General features: G+C 39.2%; 1 protein-coding gene and 1 long non-coding RNA gene across 7 annotated transcripts in view; one reads left to right on the top strand and one right to left on the bottom strand.

The window, feature by feature from the left end:
- LOC121075896 overlaps window positions 1–16,348 on the bottom strand; it is a 35,002-nt gene extending 18,654 nt beyond the window's left edge. For 3 of the 4 annotated variants that reach the window (XR_005823222.1, XR_005823223.1, XR_005823220.1), the window contains exons 1-4: window positions 15,004–16,348; window positions 12,929–13,039; window positions 8,817–8,909; window positions 1,620–1,769 (exon numbers count right to left, since the gene is read on the bottom strand). This is a non-coding gene — a long non-coding RNA (uncharacterized LOC121075896). Of the gene's footprint in view, window positions 1–1,619; window positions 1,770–8,816; window positions 8,910–12,928; window positions 13,040–14,032; window positions 14,166–15,003 lie in introns of those variants that run through there. The other variant, XR_005823221.1, reaches the window with a different exon arrangement.
- Window positions 14,786–19,580, top strand: part of VPS13C (vacuolar protein sorting 13 homolog C) — an 88,563-nt gene continuing 83,768 nt past the window's right edge. For 2 of the 3 annotated variants that reach the window (XM_040569629.1, XM_040569630.1), the window contains exons 1-4: window positions 14,787–14,987; window positions 16,362–16,405; window positions 18,432–18,474; window positions 19,257–19,352. In XM_040569629.1, the coding sequence (XP_040425563.1) occupies window positions 14,888–14,987; window positions 16,362–16,405; window positions 18,432–18,474; window positions 19,257–19,352 (283 nt within the window). In that variant the 5' untranslated portion in view covers window positions 14,787–14,887. Of the gene's footprint in view, window positions 14,988–16,361; window positions 16,406–18,431; window positions 18,475–19,256; window positions 19,353–19,580 lie in introns of all 3 variants that reach the window. The other variant, XM_040569631.1, reaches the window with a different exon arrangement.

Here is a 19,580-nt window from a genome sequence, read left to right as displayed (position 1 = left end):
CACAGGTAAGTTAAGGAGTCTTACGGATAAGGCAAGGAAATAAGAGTGCTGCTCCTTGAAAAGCAGAATTACACTTCAGAACAGCAGCTATCACTTTAACCTTCTAACTGCTGAGCATTGGCAGCATTCCTGAGCTGTGCTTCCATGTCCTGTAATGCCAGCTATGAGGAGGGAGCAACTTGCTGCCAGTGGCCTTGATAAACCATTAAGCTTAATATTCAGATGGAAAGAGATGTGAATGGTGTGGTTTTGTTTGTTTGTTTACCTCAACATTTTCTACAAGTGAACAGCTTTTGCTTTTTCTATCTAGAGGGAATCTATCTGTATCTAACAAAGCACTAACAGGGCCTTGAAGATGATCAGAGGGCTGGAGCACCTCTCCTATGAAGAAAGGCTCAGAGAGCTGGGCATGTTCAGCCTAAAGAAGAGAAGGCTCTGGGGTGACTTCATTGCAGCTTTTCAATACTTAAAGGGGGCTTAAAAAAAAGATGGAGAGCAACTTTTTGCTCAGTCAGATAATGACAGTACAAGGGGGAATGGTTTTAAACTAAAAGAGGGGAGATTTAGATTAGAGGTTAGGAGGAGATTCTTCACTTGGAGCATGGTGAGGCACTGGAGCAGGTTGCCCAGAAAAGCTGTGGATGCCCCATCCCTGGAGGTGTTCAAGACCAGGATGGACAAGGCCCTGGGAAACCTGATCTAGTGGGTGTCATCCCTGCCTATGGCAGGGGGGTTGGAACTAGATGATCTTTAAAGTCCCTTCCAACCCGAGCCATTCTCTGATTCTATGATTCTTCCTTGCTTAAATGCCATTCATGAACTGCCTGTCATTCAGAGAAAGACATCTCATCAGGCAGCCTCTCCATGCTGGTGTTTTTGGCATACTGGTGGTGTCCTCCTCTTTCTCTTGGTCACTTTGGGCATATTTTACCACACAGAGGTGCTGCAAGCATGATATAAACACCTTCAAGGTACAAAGCAATTATTTGTTGCCCTATGCACACAGGCAATAGGCTGGGATTAACAAGTTCCCAGACCGAAGAAGATGGCTCAATGTTGTGTTGGCCCAGCATTAAGAGCCCATAACTGAGACTAGGTATTATTGAACAGAAATCATTTCAGAACATCATTAGTGAAAGCCAAAATTAATCCTCTCAATTGTCTAAACTTGAGACAACCCTGCTGATCAGGGTCTAAAAAAAATATTTGGTACTAGACTGTTTCTGCTTGCATTAGCAAAAGAGTTACTTTTAAGGACCTTTCAGGAAATGCAGGTCCAGCAATCCTAATGCAGCTGAAACAGAAAGTCTTCATGACTGAAACTTTGGGACAAACCTGAGCTCAAAGTGAAGGAAAGGCAATCAGAGGACATTACAAACCTGTCGTATGTTGATGAAGATGTAAGACAAGCCTGTGACACAAAACCAAAACTGAAATTCTTATATGTAACAGTACATCTGGTACTTGTGGGCATCCTTCTATATTGAACACATGTAAAAATATCTTATTTTAAGACTTACCTCATCAGTCATGCCACTTAAAAATCTTATTCACTGATTAGTCTAAACGTATCTTTTTAAAGGAACTTATTCCTTTCACAGCAGTTGCATGTCTCTTACCAATTGCCAGTGAAATACAGTTCCTGCCAAGCTCCAGGATAAGAGGAACATTCAGAAATTGCATTTATGTTATGAATTACATCATGTTGCTATGCACTTGAACCATTCAGGAAATATTCCCCTTCTTTCAAAAAGCCTTTGATCTGCTTCCTGGGAAAAGAAACAATTTTTAATCTTACTTGGTGACAGAGAAAGACTTTTTTACATTTTTAATTCAAGTTAACAAAAAAGCATGACAATTTATCTGATATCTCCAGGGAAATTTATGTCTGTATCAGGTGTACAACACTGACACAATTGACAGAGAAAAAATACATTGCTAACACATTCAGAAACACCAGATACGTAGACCTGGTTGTTGAGCAGTCACATTTTTGCAGATTTCTATGTGTTGCCCTACTATAAAATTTGTCCAGAGCCTCGTTCTTTGGATAGGTATGCTCCTCAACGGGTGAAGTTGAAGGAGCATGGTCAGTCTCTGACAGCTGCCAGCATTGGCCTCTCCAGCTCTTCTCCCTCCATAGCACTTGTGACGGCTGTGAAGAAAAACCGTATCCTTATCACCCTTCCATTTGCTAGGCTAATCCATCCAAGCTCTTTTATTCTTCTCCTGTAAGATATGCCCATGTCTCCTCTGATCATGCTAGCAGATAAATTCATCTTTCTTGATAAGGGGTGGCTTTCTCTAATAAAGGCCTTTGTTTTTAAAAGTCCTAATTTGTGTTATGTGAGGTACCTGTAAAGGGCTGTGAAGGCATAATCTAGTTCTGTGTGCTTTTTCTGATCTTATTGTTTTAAATAGAAAAGTAAATATTAACATCACAGAAGCACATTACATAGACTCAACTACTATAAGCTTAAAATGAACAATATTATAATCAAACCAAAATGGCTACTGAGATTAGATCAGTGTGTGACCAATTATATTGGCTTAGCTCACCAGTTTATGAAATCATAAAGCTAGTACAGTGTGTAATCAAAGTGTGTGTCCAACAAAGAGAAGAATTGCTATGTGTTAATTTTGCATCAGGTGATTGAAAGAGGAGTTGTTTCCTGCTGGTAAAGACCTATCAGTAATAGAGGGCTTTAACAACCTGGGGATTACTAGTGCCAGGATTCATGGAGCAAAGGACATTGCCTGAAAGAGAAGATAAAGCCTGTTTAGCTAATCTTGAGGAACTACAGAGACCTAAGCAGGCCTTCTGTAGTTTTCTGCTTCAACGCTTTCTTCTTAAAATTTCATTGCAGTTGTGGTGCTATTGTTTACTCTCCTTAGTTTTTACCTGCCTTTACCCACGTGAACACAAAGCTTGCAAAGGGTTTTGCAACGAGGTCAGTTTCTGGACCAGCCTTAAGACTAACAACAGTGGGTTAACATGGCCTACATTCAGATTTCTCTTTTTTGGTCTCAATTTAAACAACAGGGGTTCGTTTTTCTGTGAATTATGAGTTCCTATACAAACCAGCACTGTCTGATCTTCCTTGTACATTATTGCACAGGTTGACAGTCAAGTTATTTGTGCACTCTGGACAGGAACTGAGTGAACCAGTCCTTTTCAAGTGGGAAATCTTTAGACACGAGTCCCATTCAGAACTGACCTTGATCACCCGATGCCGAGGAAAAAACCTTAGAAAGGATCCATCTATCTTTTAAAATGCATAATCACCTGTTATATAATGAGAATCCACATGACTGGAAACTTTTTTTTTTTTGAGAACATACAATAAGTTACATGCCAAATCTATTTTTCAAGATAATAATTCTTCTGCATCCACCCAAATTTTCCAATTTCTGGGTAATCTGAACGCTCATTATCTTTGGTAAAACAAACAAACAAGCAAAAAAAACCCACTAAATTGATTTCTTAAAATGTTGGAATTGTGTCTAAGTTGCCATCTCTTATCTTTACAGTACATAAAAAGGTTGTATTTTGGAATTTGATCTACTTTAGTTCACAAACTAGCATTGTACAGTTAAATATTCTCAGTACTTCTCAAATGTTCAATAAAAAGAAGAGTTTTTCAAACTATCTCATAAGTAAAAAATGGTGTTTTTTATACAGTGTAATTGCATTAATTATGAAAGACAAATTGGAAAAAAAAGTTTTCTGATCACAACCTGACAAACACATTCAAGACTGAGCTGGCTGATACAGTTATTAATTATAATATGCTTTTATACTTTCCTGACTACACCAATTCCCAGAAATATTGTAAGTGGTGCTTCTGAACACAGTTTAACTCCCCAGTAAACATACCCATCTGCTCAGCGTTTTCCTTCCTGCCTAACTTTTACCTCAGTGGTAAAAGCAGCTGACTGAGGGCATTAGGTAAGAAGTACGTCTGCTCTTACAGACTGTCTTGTTATAATGATATTGGAAATCAGGTGATGTTAGTTCTAACAGTTGATACCTATGTTGACAAATGCCAACTAGAGTTCAGGGATTTGGGTGACGGGAAGCTTCAGTGCTTACCACCTTTAGTACCTAAGTGCTAAGAAAGCCTTTTTATTTACTTCTGGATAGCTCTATCCTGGAGACAGTTACAATTTAAAATGGTGTTTCTCAAAATTGTAAATGCTTGAAGTAGGTAAAATTTGATGTGGTTATGAGCAAAATTGTCGTGTTGTGGAAATGGTTAGGACTCCACTTATTTCAAATATTTTCTTATTCTCAGAAGTAGCATCATCTTCAAATTTGATTATTTTAATGGCAAAGGTGTACATACAGCACACATGAAGTTTAGGATAGTGTAAGGAACTTTCTAAACTCTGGTGGGTTGCCTCTCATGCTGCTGACAAATTTCAGAGCTAGGATGGTGGCAAATTTCAACTCATGAAAGCTATGTATATCACACCTGGTCTGCACTTTGCACGTAAAATCTGAGGCTCCCATTTTTACCCCTGGGAATTTTCTGCTAGCAATTATCAGTTTCACAGGTCCAACAGCCTCTACAGGGAATGAGACTTATTGCAAATCAGACAATTGCAACACCACAGTTATGGATTGTGTGTTACTCCTGTGCAGTTATGCCAAAATACCGAATACAGAACCTGTTCTGCTAGTTGCCATAAAGGCAAGTGCTTGTATTATAACTCTTCTTGTAAAGTGAAAGTGGACAATGTGTGTTATGTGGTCAATCACACACTACTTACGTATGGCCAGCTTGGTTTTAAGCAGAGCATGCTGTTTCCTGCAGCAGTTTGCCAGCTCATGAATTCAACTTTGCTTAGAGGCCATGTGTCTCCATGCTTACTCCGGCTTCTCTGTGAGAGAGCACAAAATATTCTTCAAGCAAATAAAAAGCTTAGTTCAGTTCAGAGGATCAGAAGATGTCTTACATGTTTGCTAGTCCTTAGTTTTTACAGTGAGGGCTGGCTGTTCTATTCTTACTAATCTCTTCCCATTTAGTGGGACTTTTGGAACTAGCCTACTTTTGGAACTAGCCAGTGTCTAATTTAAATCCAGCTTAGATCTTCATCTGTGCATTTTAGAGGAAATAATATAATTTTTAAAAAGTTTGAAATGAGAATGACTGTTTAATTCTCAGACTTGCAAGAGAAATGTTTATTGTTGGGGAAAATACATAGATATCTAACCAGGACATTATCTGGTATTATATAAAGGCAAATGGGAGCTGAACAAGGTCAACATCGGGAGACAGACTAAAAAGTATTTGTGCTGGACACTACTCCTTCAGAGGTTTCACCTGGAGGAAACACATTTAGTTTGATATTTTAAATGACTTTTAAACTGAGATGTAAATAGTGAATGTTTGAATATGAGAGGTTTTTGATCTAGCTGTGGAATTCAGATGGATCCCTGTACCTGTGCAGTTAGCCTGTCTACATGACTAGGATTTGGTATAAAGTGTAGGGAGACAGGGCTTTTGATGTGCATCTGCAGTTCAGAATTGCTATTTTGAATTCTTAAAATGCGTAAGCCAGAAGATTTGTCATTCAAATAGTCTAGATCACCTCATTGATTTCTACAGACTCCTGCAGCACAGCATATGAGTGCTTAATTCATATACATGTTTAATATTTAACAGAGTGCTTCTTCGTTACAGTAACAACGGGGAAAAAAAAAAGTACATATGGTTTGCTGCTGTCAAAAATAAAGACCTCGAAGAACAACAAGCAGAGGCTGTTCATTTCTTTCTCATCTGCCAAGTAGTACCTTTCACCTAAAAAAAAATAAATCTGGAAAAGTAGTTGCTATGTTGTTATTTTTATTAGGTATTATTGCATAGCTTTTACTTCCTTTTGATAAGGGACAGCTTGAAATACATACAACAACTTACAATTCAATTCCTACCCACAACCTTGAACCTTTCCAAGTCACGTATGTTGACTGTTCAGAGGGTTAATGGTTTCAAGAGAAAAGCAAGCTTATGAAATAAGGCTAAATCTATAAATAGCTTGACTATTGAATGCTGGTGCTTAGGGCTGTGGAATATGTGGTAATTGAAGAGTTTGTGTTTCCCAATATTTTCTACAAATAATTAACAAATTATATAGACTAGGTCAGGCTGCCTTTACTGCTTCCTAAGCAGGATGCAGGAGACTGTGCGGGCAATTTGTTAAGAGGTCAGAAAGAGTAGAATAAAGTTAGAATTGTAAAAAATAAACATGAATCAGATTTAGCTAAATAACTTGGTTCTTTGTAATTTTTTTCCTCTTCTTATGGAAACCTTTTTATTCACATCATAATGAAGGGCAAGGAAAAGTAAGTTGCACTGATTTGTAGGAGAGGTGTAAGAAATATGGAGCCATTCTGCTGAAAAGGACAAAGACAGGGAACAGACCGGTAGCGTTATTTCCCTGGGCTTCCTTTGGCCCTGGTGATGTGGTTTGATGATGTTGAAGTCACATAATAAAGAGGAAAAATGACAGCTAACTTTCTCCCATGCCAGAGGACTGACTCCAGCTGTTAATGTGGAGGAGCAGAGGCTGCTGTGCATATGGACTTGGTCTCTTTGGGACCTCCGAAGCAGAGCTCAGGGAGATTCTGCCTTTTGGGATGCTCTTTCTTTTTCTCATAGCAAACACTGGGATCAGTGATAAGCACCCAGGTTTGCACTGGTGTATTTAATAAATAAACTCTGTACAGCCTGAGGACTGCTGATTCATAGCACATCGATCTGTCTAGTCCATATCGTTGTCTGATGCTTCCTGAATAATCAATTACTGGTGTTGGTCATACCATTCTGCTTTGGTTTATCTGCAAATTTCATAAATATCCAGTTTGTTCTGGGATTTTATCTCTCCCTATTATTAAATGTAAATCATATTGGACATCAACAGCTATCCATGAAAAACAATCATTATTGTGACGGATTTCTTCTCCATCTACGTAATTTCTCTTTGAACATTACCTGTTACAATCTCAACTTTAGCCACTTTATACATATATGTGTACTTGTCCTCTATTTTAATACAAGTTTTTTTAAATAATTCAATTTTTTAAAAAGAATAATTAAACATCAAATAAGATTTTTAAAATAGTGATTTGCCATTGGGCACTGTACAAAATGCATTGCTTAAATCTTCTTAGATTAGGCCTACCAAATTCTTCTGGTCTGTGGAGCTAGTTATCCTGTCAAAGAAAGACAGCAACTGGTATGACACGATCTACTTTTCATAAATCTGTGTTGCAAATTATTCCAGCCTGGTGACTCAGGCTTAATTTCTTTGGATATCTACACAAGATCCTCATTTTAGTGTTCTCCTTAGCTCCCATCCACTCAGATCCCGAGCCAAAGTTATCTTCTTATCTAGGGCCTCCAGGCTTATGGTGCTGGAGGCAAGCAGCACACCCAAGTAGGGTTCAGCCTGGATTTTAATTTGATGTGGAGGGATTATGAGATGCAGTGCTGTTAACTGCTTTTGGGAGTTCCTCCTCAACTTTATTCCTAAATCACACAGATGATTTAAACTTCAGAAGTGATTTTGAGCTAAATCAGAGACACTCAGCCAGCCAGGCACCAGTCTTCTGCAGGGTATTGCCTCCCCTGACAGTTTCGATTCCTTCCGCTTGAACTGGCCACCCACATAATTTGGGCACCACAGAGCTCAGTTTGACATAATCTGTGTGAGATTTTCCGTAGAGCTGAGGTCAATTCTGCTGGCATTGTATCTGATCATATCACTTTTACCCTTGCATTTCTCTACTATGCTTGTTGTTCTGAGATACACATTTGAACTGACAGAATAATTAAAAATCATTGCTACAGGACTTATGCCTTTGTGTGCTGGCTCTTTCAATATTCTGTCATGGAGATCACCGGGAACAGCTCATGTCTGGGCTTTTCCTGAAAAGCTGCCAATTCTACTTCTCTGTACTTTCTGCCTTAGGTATGCTGACTTTCTCCACTGTCTTTGCCAAAAACTGAAGTAAAGTTTTTCTACGGACTTTGGCCTGTATTCACATTGCTCACAATCACTTCTGTATGTGGTCACCCAATTCTCCAGTCCATGCCCACTTTTTAGATAATGTCAACACTCCAGAGCTTTATCTTTTGTAGTTAAGTTTATAATGTCTGACAGTTCTTGTATAGTGAAGTGTTTCCCTTCCTGACCTCAGGGCAAGGAAACAGTATTCCTGCTTCAGTCACATTGCACTGGCACGTGGCTTAGTCACACTGCAGCTACAGATCCCTGGATGAGGTCATCAAACAGTCTGATGAGAGGTGACGGCTGTGCTAACAACATCTGCAGTAATATGAGGAACTATGCAGGCTTTCGGGGAGCAAAAAACAAAGCAAAACTGATTTCTTTTACCTGGCACATGTCAGCTCTGTGACTTTTTTCTCTTATTGACCATTCCTGACTTTTACAGCAGAACCATCTTACAAAGGATAGTGAAATAATGTCTGTCTTCAAATTATTGGAGTTGTTACAACTTTCATATTCTATTTTTACACCTACAAATTTACTGATTTTATGGCCTCATCAAACAGAAAAAAATAGTGATTCTAAGTTCATTTGTTTTTAGTTGCCATGTCCTCAGATGTCAAAAAGAGGCAAGAGTTTCAGCAGGTGAACTCAGCACTTTCTGAGTTCACAGGCATTCAAGAGCATTATACAAACTTTCACGTGAGACTTAATGATTTCACTTACAACAAATCTGACAGACAACACTAAGACGTTCTTGCTGAGATGTGTGGAAAGATCTCTCTCCAAAATTAGGAGCTTACCTGCTCATGAGTATGCCTATGGCATGCAAAGATGGATTGCCTCGCAGGGTCTTGTGGAGTCGTGACCTTGATGACTGTTACTCCTGGCTGACTCTGGAATTGGTGAAATGCATTAAAAAAATAAGGCATCCCATATTAATGATTCCAGCCACAACTAAGAATCTGAAAACTTTAGGGCATCTTATAAATAGATACTGTAAAAAGTAGGTGACGGTGAAGATTTTTGATTTCCTGTTGCTCAGATTTTTTTTTTTTTAACCAAAACTGTCTAGTTCAGCAATGTCTGGAGTAAGGGTGCCTTCTGTGAGAAGAAAGAAAGTCTTGCTCTTGATTTTCTGAGTTCATAGTAAGTGGGGTATTTGGTATTTTTCTTAACTTTATAATTTAAAGACAGACTTACATCTGGAAAATTAATAACTGTTAATAAACAAAGGGTATTATAACTGCAACACCCTACTGTTCTTCTCTTAGCACTTTCCAAAGCAAACTTCAGCTGATAATAAGTGACTGTGCTACCTTTCAGCATCCCATTTCTTTAAAACCAGTCAACACTTTTCCAAAAAAGCCACTCATAAAATTTATCTTGAACAATTCTATCTTTTATCATTTAGTGAGTTTTCTGGAGAACTGTTCCAATATGCAAGTTAATGTGCAAATAACTGAAATTGTTATCAAGTGAAATGGCTTCTCTTTGTATTCATAGACATTCATATGGGCTTTCACAATGAGTAAGTTCAAATTCTTACCGAGTGAATAAAATTATGCTTATCATTCGAAAGCAAGTATGTTTGGTCCAGACTAGACTATTACTGCTTCTTTCCCCACTCAAAGGCAACATATTCACTGAAACAAGTTCATTTTTATTTCAGGCAATTTTCTTACATAGCTAGTGGCTTTTTCATCTTCACAGCACATCACTGAAGAAAAAAGCTATGACTTCCAGAAATACCATCAAATAAAGTCCTCATAAAAAATTAAGTTAGATTCCTTTTATGATGCAACTTAGCTGTTTTTTTGAAGACTCCCTGGCTCGGGATAAAAGATAGCAGTAATTTATAATTCAAAGCTCAGTTGGTATGACATACATGTGATCAACACTGATCAGAAAGACCAATCCTCTTGGCTTAGACATTTCACACAAAAAATGCAAGTTCTAATTAACAAATGTCCTAGACACAGATAAGGCACAGCAGATCACGGAAATGCTTCTTTGAACTCCCTTGAAAACCACCTGTCATAATAAGATTGTATGTGTATCCTCATTTGTGGATACAACATTATTTCTTACCACGTGGAACCTATGCAGTATTTTTTCTTTTGTAATCACATGAAAGCTGTGAAGAGCTTTGGGTCTAAGCTTTGAACAAAGAACAGTCAATAGGATTGTCATTTTTTTAATCCAGATTTTCTCTGAAGACTTGTTCATAGTATGAAGTGAGGCTTGTCCTGGAGTATAATGGGAAAGGGTGCATATCTATTTATTCAGAAATAGAGATGGCATTTTTATATGCAAAAATTACAACTATTGTGTTAGAATTTAGACAGCTCATCTAGTTTAAAATTATCCTGAGAAACAAAACTGGGGTTTCTCCAAATGGGTGAAGGGATTTTTATTAATAAGCTTTGTCCCTGTGCAAAACAGCTGTGCCTTGGCAATAGTAGATGAAGTTAACACTAGCTTCTTATACTGACACTCTTCCATTTGCTTATCAATTAGTTCTTCCACTTTTGTGCCTGGGAAAATCTTTTATATTTTATTGTTCTGTCACAGAAAGGGAAAAGGACACACTGAAACAGTATCACAGTTTTTTGCAGACACTAATTCTCCCACGTTCTCCACTGAGAACTGGAAGCTTCCAGCTGTCACAAGGGAAAAGGGAAAGCAGATTACTATATGTTGGCATCTTCTTGGCGTTTCAACCATCTTAATATATTGTATTGTGTTGGGTTTACTCATTGCTAATATATTTGAGGTACGTGTTGCAAAAATTCCCAATATTGATCTTCGGAAATTATTACCTAGCTGGTTGTAAGGCAATTTGGGTGTTTTTAGCGCAAAAATATTGTTAATATAAAAATTTAACATAATAAAAAAACCACTACAGTATCATATTGTATTATTTCCATGGAATACTGTGGGGTTTTTTAGATAAAGGAGAATGGTAAAATTATCAATACTGCTTTCTTGCATCTGTTAAGTCCGAAAATGTGTCTTAAATATATAGTTACTTCTTCTGACACTGTTACAGTCAAAAATTGCATCATGGGAGATTCTCAATAGCTAAAAGGTATTTAAAAAAAACAACAAAACCCAAAAAACTCAGAATCAGAGTGAATAAGGAACAAGTTGCTCATGGAGGCTGTGGCATAACCATTTTTGGACATTTTCAAAACTTGTACAGGCAAGGCTTTTGGCAACCTGATCTAACTCATCAGAAAATCCTCTAATCTCAGTGTGGTTTGTGGTGAAGAGAGTTGATGCCACATTACTTGGCTGATTTCCCAACTGCTAACAGGCATATACTCTGTTTAGCGAGGTACAGTGGATAAAATTTGCCATCTGTTCACTTGCCAACAGTCAGATGGTAGGAGGTGGAGATTTTGTAATATTAATGCAGTAAAATATGAGAAGAAAGCTTGGTTATTGAGCAATCAGCCCATGTACCCACCTCAGATTAGCATTATGCTATGACTATCATTTATTTATGTGTACAAAATTGTGTAATAGGCAACACCAAGCAAATATTTGTTGTTACAATGTGAAGGTCTATTCACAAAACTGAAGCTTTAAACTTTAAACTTTCAATGCAGATTTTCTTTTTTTTTTTTTTTAGGTTTAATTTTTTTTAAAGTTTTACCTCAGGGATTTGAGCAAATCTTGCCATGTAAATAAGTTTTGCTACAGTGCTGTATTTCTGTTTTCTTTTTACGAAATTATTATGCAGTGATGGAGTCATCAGATCCTTCTATTTAATGAAATGCTACCATAATACACAAGGAGCATGTTTTCATGACTTTCAGCTGAGTGAAACTAGTGATTCCATTCACATTTATCAACTCAGTCATGTCTATTCAACATTGGTATTTAGAAGAAATAGGCAAAATGCATGTTTTTTCCCTGCAGTGAATGAACATTATCTGTGTATTCAATGAATGGTAAGCAAATACCAAAGATTCTGCTTGTCCTGTATCTGTTCTTCTAGATACAGAACTCATATGTCATGTAACTGTTTTTTTTTTTTTTTTCCCATTTTGGACTGTTTACCTTTTTCATTGAGAACACAAAAGGAATGGTACCTACCAACAGACAGGAGATGCATTAATGTCATTTTTGAGTGGCATCCTATCTGCAAGGGAGGCTCATGAAGACTACCAAAGGATTGTTTGGTAATAAAGGTGCAAAATTATGCATCTTTATTTACCAGAAATATCTCAGTAATTACAAGTAACTGCATATATGTCTATGGTTGATAAAATATCTATTAAAACCGCCTTCTTTATAGTTCATCCATTCATAATTCCATTCTGTTTCCCCTTCATGTTTTTAATACATGTAGATTTTACTGAAACAGAATATTTGATGCAGACTTGCCTTTCTGGGGCTTTTTTCCCAGATGAAATCACATTATTTTGTGAGCAATTTTTGATCCACTAGGCCATATATTTCTGTTTGTTAGGGAAGCATGTTTGTAAAGAGCAATAGTAATTTCATTTACTCAAATGCATGCTTTAACAAGATGATTTTCAAAAATCATTTTGGTTAATTGGGAAATGAATTGACCACATACAAGCTGTTTTCTTCTTTTTTTTCCCAAAAATTCATAGTTGTGATAAATTGATCTTTGCTTTTTGCGGTGCAGAAATCATTATGACTGTTATGAAATGCAGAGAAAATGGATATATCATCCTGTTTATGTTCCACGATTGTTATAGAGACCATTTAGTGCCATTGATTTGCACAATTGCTCTTATATACTCTGATATAAGAGCATAAGCTGCTGTTAGCTTTTGCTCAAAACTTAGTTATTCAGCCATGGTTTATATATAAAAAGAGTAGTAAGTGAAGGTCTTTTAAAGCTTGATAAAAACGATCACAAATGGAGGTTTGTTACCTAACAGCAGGAGCTCTGTGCACAATTTTCCATCTTGTTTTCTTGCATTGATGATTCCCTGTGATACAAATGGATTTGATGGATTTGAACAGCCAACACTGCACAAAAGAACTAAAAAAAAAAAAAAAAAGTAATTTTCTGTAGTTTCTATAACTTACATAATTAGCAATTTGTCTTTGTGTCTTAAGTTAAACAGAGCTTAAAATGAGAATTTGATCATTTTTGGCTAAAAGTCCCCCCTCTGTTTCAAACATGCAGAAATGCAGAAATCAATCACATGGCAAAGAAGTTTTAAGCCATTTATGGAAGATAAGTTGCATCAACATGCTACTTAAGGTTAAAAAAAAACTTAATGGGTAGTAGTAGTGGGTGCTTATGGAAAAATATAAGAAGGTGAGACTTTCCAATTATGAACCTCCCCGGGATTTCCATGCGTCTCCAGCATACAGTGATATGACTTCCCCAGTCAAATCATGTGAATCATTGTGTTCAACAGCCATTGTCAGCCTGAACTTTGGTCTTAGTGGCATAGGGGTCTGCCTTATGCACTGAATCTTTAATGTTGAAAAATGTGTGCAGAGAATGTGGGCACATATATTTACAGTGATGTGCAGATGTGGTATGTATCTCTTAGAATGTTAAATAAGGTGCCAAATAAAGAATCTTCTTGTGTTGCTTGCATGCTCTGGGCTGCAGTCTGTGCTTTACCGCATATTTCACAAACCAAAAAATGTGTTTGACAGACAACTTTAGGTATTGCACTGTAGTCCCCCTGAAATTTAAAGTTCTCCTCTACTATCAACATGGCTACCTGCAGATTTACCACACAGGGCTGCATGTTCTCATCTACTTTCTCTGTAGTGCCTTTAACACCCTGAAAGATGTGTTTTTTAGAATCAACATTCTTGTTTGTGATCCCTTTGTCTGCCTGTGTTCATGTAACTTGGTCAGCTAGATTAACAGCAATGATTTTTTTCCCTGCGCTGTAAAAACAAACCAGGTTCAGTCAAACCGTAGCCAAAATGGCGGCTAGTATATCTCCTAAATAAACAGGTGGACAGGAAAGATGGCACCACCACATCAAAGCTCAGTGCTCGCACTTACACGCTGTACCAGGCTGCACCTCAGGCACAGCACAGCTTTTCTCAGGAACCGGCTGAGAGAAACTCTGGGCAGCCCTGGGAGGCCTCTAGGGCACACTGGAGAGCCCCATGAGGTCTCCAGGGGGTGTCTGAGCACACCTAGGGGCACCGGGAAGCTTTCAGGGTGAGCCAGGCAACGGAGACGCCCTGGAAGATTAGTGTGCACTGGGAGGCCTCCAGCGCTCTCTAGAGTGCAGTAGGGGTCCCGGGAAGCCTGAGGGGGTACAGGTAGGCCCTGGGGACGCTTGGAGGCCTCTACCGTGTCCCGGAAAGGCTCTAGGGGGTGCTAGATGATCCTGGCAAGTCCCCAGAGCTCTTATAGCTCACTGGGAGGCCACTAGTGCTCTATCGATCGCACTGGGGGCCTTGGGAGGCCTCTAGAGCAAACTGGGCGGAGGCTGGGAGGCACCTGAAGTGACAGAGGGTACACCAGATAGCACCGCAGGGCCAGGGGTGGCCTCAGGGCTGTGCTGGGAGGCCTCAAGGACATCCTAGAGGACACTGGGGGCCACTGCAAGGCCCTCATGGGTACCTAGAGCGCCCGTGGAGACCCTAGTAGACACGTAGGTGCTCTACAGCTGACTGGAGGTTGGCGGGAGGCACCCAGTGCGCTCTGACAGGGTTTCACAGCACCCCCTCTCGTCCCCGGCAGGACGAGGCGCGCGCCCCTGCGCGGCCCCGCCGGCCTGCGCCCCGCCCCGCCACGTCACCTGCATGTCGGGGGCGCGCCCGGCGCCGCTCCGCGCTGAGCCCCACCGATCTCTCCCTCAGCTCCGCTCCGCTCCTCTCCCCTCCCCTCCCGGCGGCCGCCTCCGCCATGGTGCTGGAGTCGGTGGTGGCGGACCTGCTGAACCGCTTCCTGGGCGACTATGTGGAAAACCTGGACAAGTCCCAGCTCAAGCTGGGCATATGGGGGGGTAAGGAGCCCGATACCTCCGGGGCGCGCGGCGGGGCCGCCGCTCTCACGGGGGGCGGCCGCTTCCTCGCGCCTCGGCGGGCCCGGCTGGCCGCAACCCCTCTGAGGGGCGGGCGGGCCGGGGGCCGGCGGCCCCCCGTGAGAGGCGGGCGGGCTCCAGCGGCGGAGCCTCCCTGTCGCCGCTTCCCCGTGAGGGGCGGGCGCTCCATGGGCCGCCGACCACTCCCTGAGAAGCGGGTGGGAGGACAGCGGCTGCTTTCCCCTTTCTTTCCCTTCGGCCGTGAGGAGACGCCTGGGGGCTGCGCGCTCCCGCGCTGGCGTCGCACCGCGGCGAAGGGCGGGGCCGTGAGGTGGGGCTGCCCGTGAGGGGAGCTGAGGGGGCTTGTGCTCCTTCCCCCATCGTGTGAGGGGGCCCGGGGAGCCTCAAGACTGCGGCCATTTCCCGCTGAGGCGAGGCGCGGGTGGGCGCCACTGGCCTCGGAGTGCTGCAAACCGGCTGTGTGGAAAATAAAAACACGTTTGTTTTGTATTTCTTGTGAGCGTGCTTTGGGGTCTGTGTGTGGCATGGGGTAGCGTGGGGTGGTTTGGCCATGGTGGTGCTGAGAGGAGTGGGAGCCTGGGCTGTAGTGCAGGTGTGGGGTGCTCAGGGATCTGTCTTTCACCTCCCATTTTAGTACTCGAAGTCATGTACTAAACAAACATAGTAATGGAATAAGGTGGTATAGCTGTTTTTGATGAACATGGGGAACATCCAAGTTTGCCACATGATAGGCAAAGAGGATGCTGTTGAGGTACTGCATGGAGAAGGCCTTACCTCCATCCCCTACATACACCAGGGAACAAGACTTTTCTCATTGGCATTAATTTTGTGGTTGCTATGTCAGGAAAAGTTGATGTGCTTTTGGAAATAGTTATGCAAGAATCCTTACATTTCATGGAACAGCCCGGGTTGGAAGGGATCTCAAAAGATCATCAGGCCCAACATTTCATGGGAAAAGGGAGCCCAAATGAGATTATCTAGTATCCTCTGCAATTGCAGCTTGAAAACCTCCAGTGATGGGGTTTCCTTTTTGTGGTTCTATGATGCAGGCTTTTCCTGCTGTGTAAAATCGTCAAAACCAAGATACCACTACAGAAACATGCGGAAATGTAAGCTGGTGATATTTCTGTAGTCTCTACCATCATTAAATTTTGCCTTTGTAATCAGTGTTTAATAATTCTTACAAAATAGCTGTTTATTATGCTCTTCTATAACTGGAGTCAGGTTTTCAAATTTTATCCACGTGTATTTGGGAGAGTTGCAGTTTTGTTCCTTGATTCAACTTGCATGGCACAGTAGTTGAAATAACTTACTCTACTTTTTTCTTCTACATAGGTAATGTGGCACTTGACAATTTACAAATAAAGGAGAATGCATTAGTAAGTATTACATTAATTTTAAAGTAGTATTAATGGGTCCTGGGACTACTTATTATGGTCTCACTTTACACGGTATGCCTTCTTTACTGGTTATTCAAAGTACGTATTTGGTTAACAGCTTCTATTTTTGCTAATGTTATTGGAAAAAAAAAGAAAAGCTATGGGTTAAATCATCAGCATGCTCCTGAGAAGAGCAGCATGCTCCTGAGAAGAGAAAACTGATTCTGAGAAATTAGCAGTAGTGGTTTGAATTGATGTTTTGTGCATATGTGCATACATAACCCATTCTAATGTTTGAGGCTTGAAATGATAAAACATTAAATAAGATATTGGTGCATTTTTGTTGACATTTTAGTCTTCTAGTACAACTTAAAGGATTTATTTTCATCAGTGATTGCTACTGCATAATCATACTTCCATATGAAATTTCTTCTAAAATACTGAGAAGCCTGTTGCTTCTTAGTTATAATCTTGAGGTATTTTCAGCACATCGTTTTTTTTCAGCACATCATTTTCAGCACATCATTTTTTTTTCCCTTAGTATCAAACCCCAGTGCTCTTATTGTCTTTAATGTCTGTAAATCAGTTGTCTTTACCAAAAAACATTAAAACAGCTTTAATTTCTAGCATTTTCCTTCATTTTTTTTCCCCTCTGGAGTTTAATCTTCAGAAAACTCATTCTTCAAGGTCAAACTTGTGGTCCGGTTGTATCAGCAGGCCAAACTGAGCTAGTCCCTCTTGGAACTCAGCTGTGGGTCATAAGTACAGTATCAGATGGGGTAGATGTAGTAGCTGGTATCTGCTTTTATTTCACTGCTTCTGGCTCTGTCAAGAGCAGAGATCTTTCTTTGCTCTCACAGTTTGTTTCAACCTCTTTCCATACCTGTTCATACTACTAAAGACCAAGTGTAGAGATAAAAATATTCGAAGTGAGTCTGTTTTCGCTTACTCTTTTGATATATTTTAATGACAAATTAAAGCTGACAAGAAAACTTCCAGTTAAACTTTATTTTTTTAAAATATTTTAACAATAACCAGATTTTTAAGATTTAGCCTCCTGCAGGAAAAAATAGAAAGAAATATTTAAGAGTTCCTAAAGAGTGGTCATCACCAAGATTTAAAGCATATGGAAATATTTCTAGGAATATGTAGTCATAACCAGAAAAGGGTTGGAATGTTCTATATTTTTTCAATTGTTTCTTTAAAGCACTAAACAGGAACAAGCCACAGAAGAATTGTTGCTAGTTTTGTCAAATAAAATTGTTTGATGTAAGACTCATAGCTCAGAATGCTTTTTTAAAACTGTGGAAATCTGGCAGAGATGTTAATTGGGATATTAATCTTTTTAGAGCAGCCTTGTTTAATATTTTTGAGCTGTTGGAAAAGTGGCGTTCGAGGCTGTTTTGTAATATGTAGGACAAGCGGTTGACATGTCTCATTTGAGAAAGCAGGTTTACTTTTTATAATCTTTGAGATTGAGAATTCATGTCTTTGGATTGTACTTAATTCATTTCAAAAGAATATTGAAGTGGAAGATCTAGAAAACACTTTGCTGAAATAGGGGAAGGAAATTCAGCAGCTGGGTACCAATTGGAAAATTTTCTGTAGATCTTGTTGTTGAGGCTTTTAAAATATCTTAGTGCAACGCTTAGTATTTACTGATAATTAAAAAGAGAACACCTATTTGGCAAATCAAAAAAAAATTATATTCTCTTATGTAAATAAAAATCTACTTCTTAGATAACCTTTGGAGCAAGGCATTATGAAACTTGTAGGAGAGAATTGCTAGAAATGTGTGACTCCTTTGTTTTTAGGTTTTCTACAAGCCTAACTATATTTATGGATACCTGTGTTCACGTGATTATTGTTAAATAATTAAAGCTATATCATATAGAGAACTGTTTCTGTTCTGGAATTTCAGTTTTGAGAGGATAGTTTTAAGAGAAGTCAGGATAATAATTTTGCTATATAAATCAGGTTACCTTCAAAATACATGTAGCTATTTAATACTTATTTTTCTTTACAGAGTGAACTGGATGTACCTTTTAGAGTAAAAGTTGGTCAGATAGGTAAGTTTTTGTTTCAACCTGAATCTTAAAATTGAAATTTTAAGACCTTAATATGAGTCTTGCCTCAGAATTTTTTATAATTTTTTTTTCAGTGCTCTCTGTAATAGTGCTTGCTGTTGAAATTAGTGTTGATGTCTAATGTGACTGCACTAAATAAATCATAAAAAGTTATCTGCCTAACCCTGTTTGTGTAACTTCACAGTCTGGGTATGAAAACATGCCTGAGAGGTTCTTTTCAGGTACACGGATGATCAAGAGAGCTTTTTGGTATAATTTTAGCGTTTGTGATCCTTTAAAGGAAAGATAAGGAATATGAAGAAATTAAGTAAGATTCCTGAAAAACTGGCAAACATGCCAAGAGTTTAAGAACTCTTAGATAAATGTTGTTAGAAATTGATTCCCTTGAGGTCAACATTGCTTTTTTCACATGAAATGTTTGTTGGAGGTGAATGTATTATATTTCTTCTTATATTTTCCTGGAGAAATCATATTAATCCCAGCAAATTAAACTCCATTCACAATTTCAAATTTTGATCTTGACTATTTGGACTCAAACAGCATCTTTGTACTTAAATCTATTGCTTTTATTTTCTCTGCATGCATTTTGTAACTTCAAGGGCTTTATAAAAGATATGCCCATCCAGTATCTCCTCACTTTCTAAATTGTTTAGGACATGAATGAAGATAAAGGGCTAATGCCCTGTATTGCCTGAGTTACTGATCAGGCTAAGCATATATACAAAAATACACATTTTGATGTAACTTTTATCTGCTTTATATAGATAAACTTACTCTGAAGATTCCTTGGAAGAACCTGTATGGTGAGGCAGTTGTTGCAACTCTAGAAGGCTTGTATCTTCTAATAGTTCCTGGAGCAAGTAAGTAAACTCCTCAACAACACAGTTAAATAATGGAAGGGAGAAAAATATATAAGGGTACCCATTTATTCAAGTGTATAATAGCAATTACTTCATATAAGCTGCCATTTTTACTTTCTGTTCCTTCAGGGAGATTTCTAGATGAATGCTGGCAAATGAGTGGAAGAAAGGTGGGTTAAAAAGGGGAGCATGAACAAGATGATAAAGGGTACCTTTCATGAAAATCCT

The sequence above is a fragment of the Cygnus olor genome, chromosome 11 (assembly GCF_009769625.2).
Source record: "Cygnus olor isolate bCygOlo1 chromosome 11, bCygOlo1.pri.v2, whole genome shotgun sequence".
Taxonomy (NCBI): domain Eukaryota; kingdom Metazoa; phylum Chordata; class Aves; order Anseriformes; family Anatidae; genus Cygnus; species Cygnus olor.
This window is presented reverse-complemented; position numbering and strand designations above follow the sequence as displayed.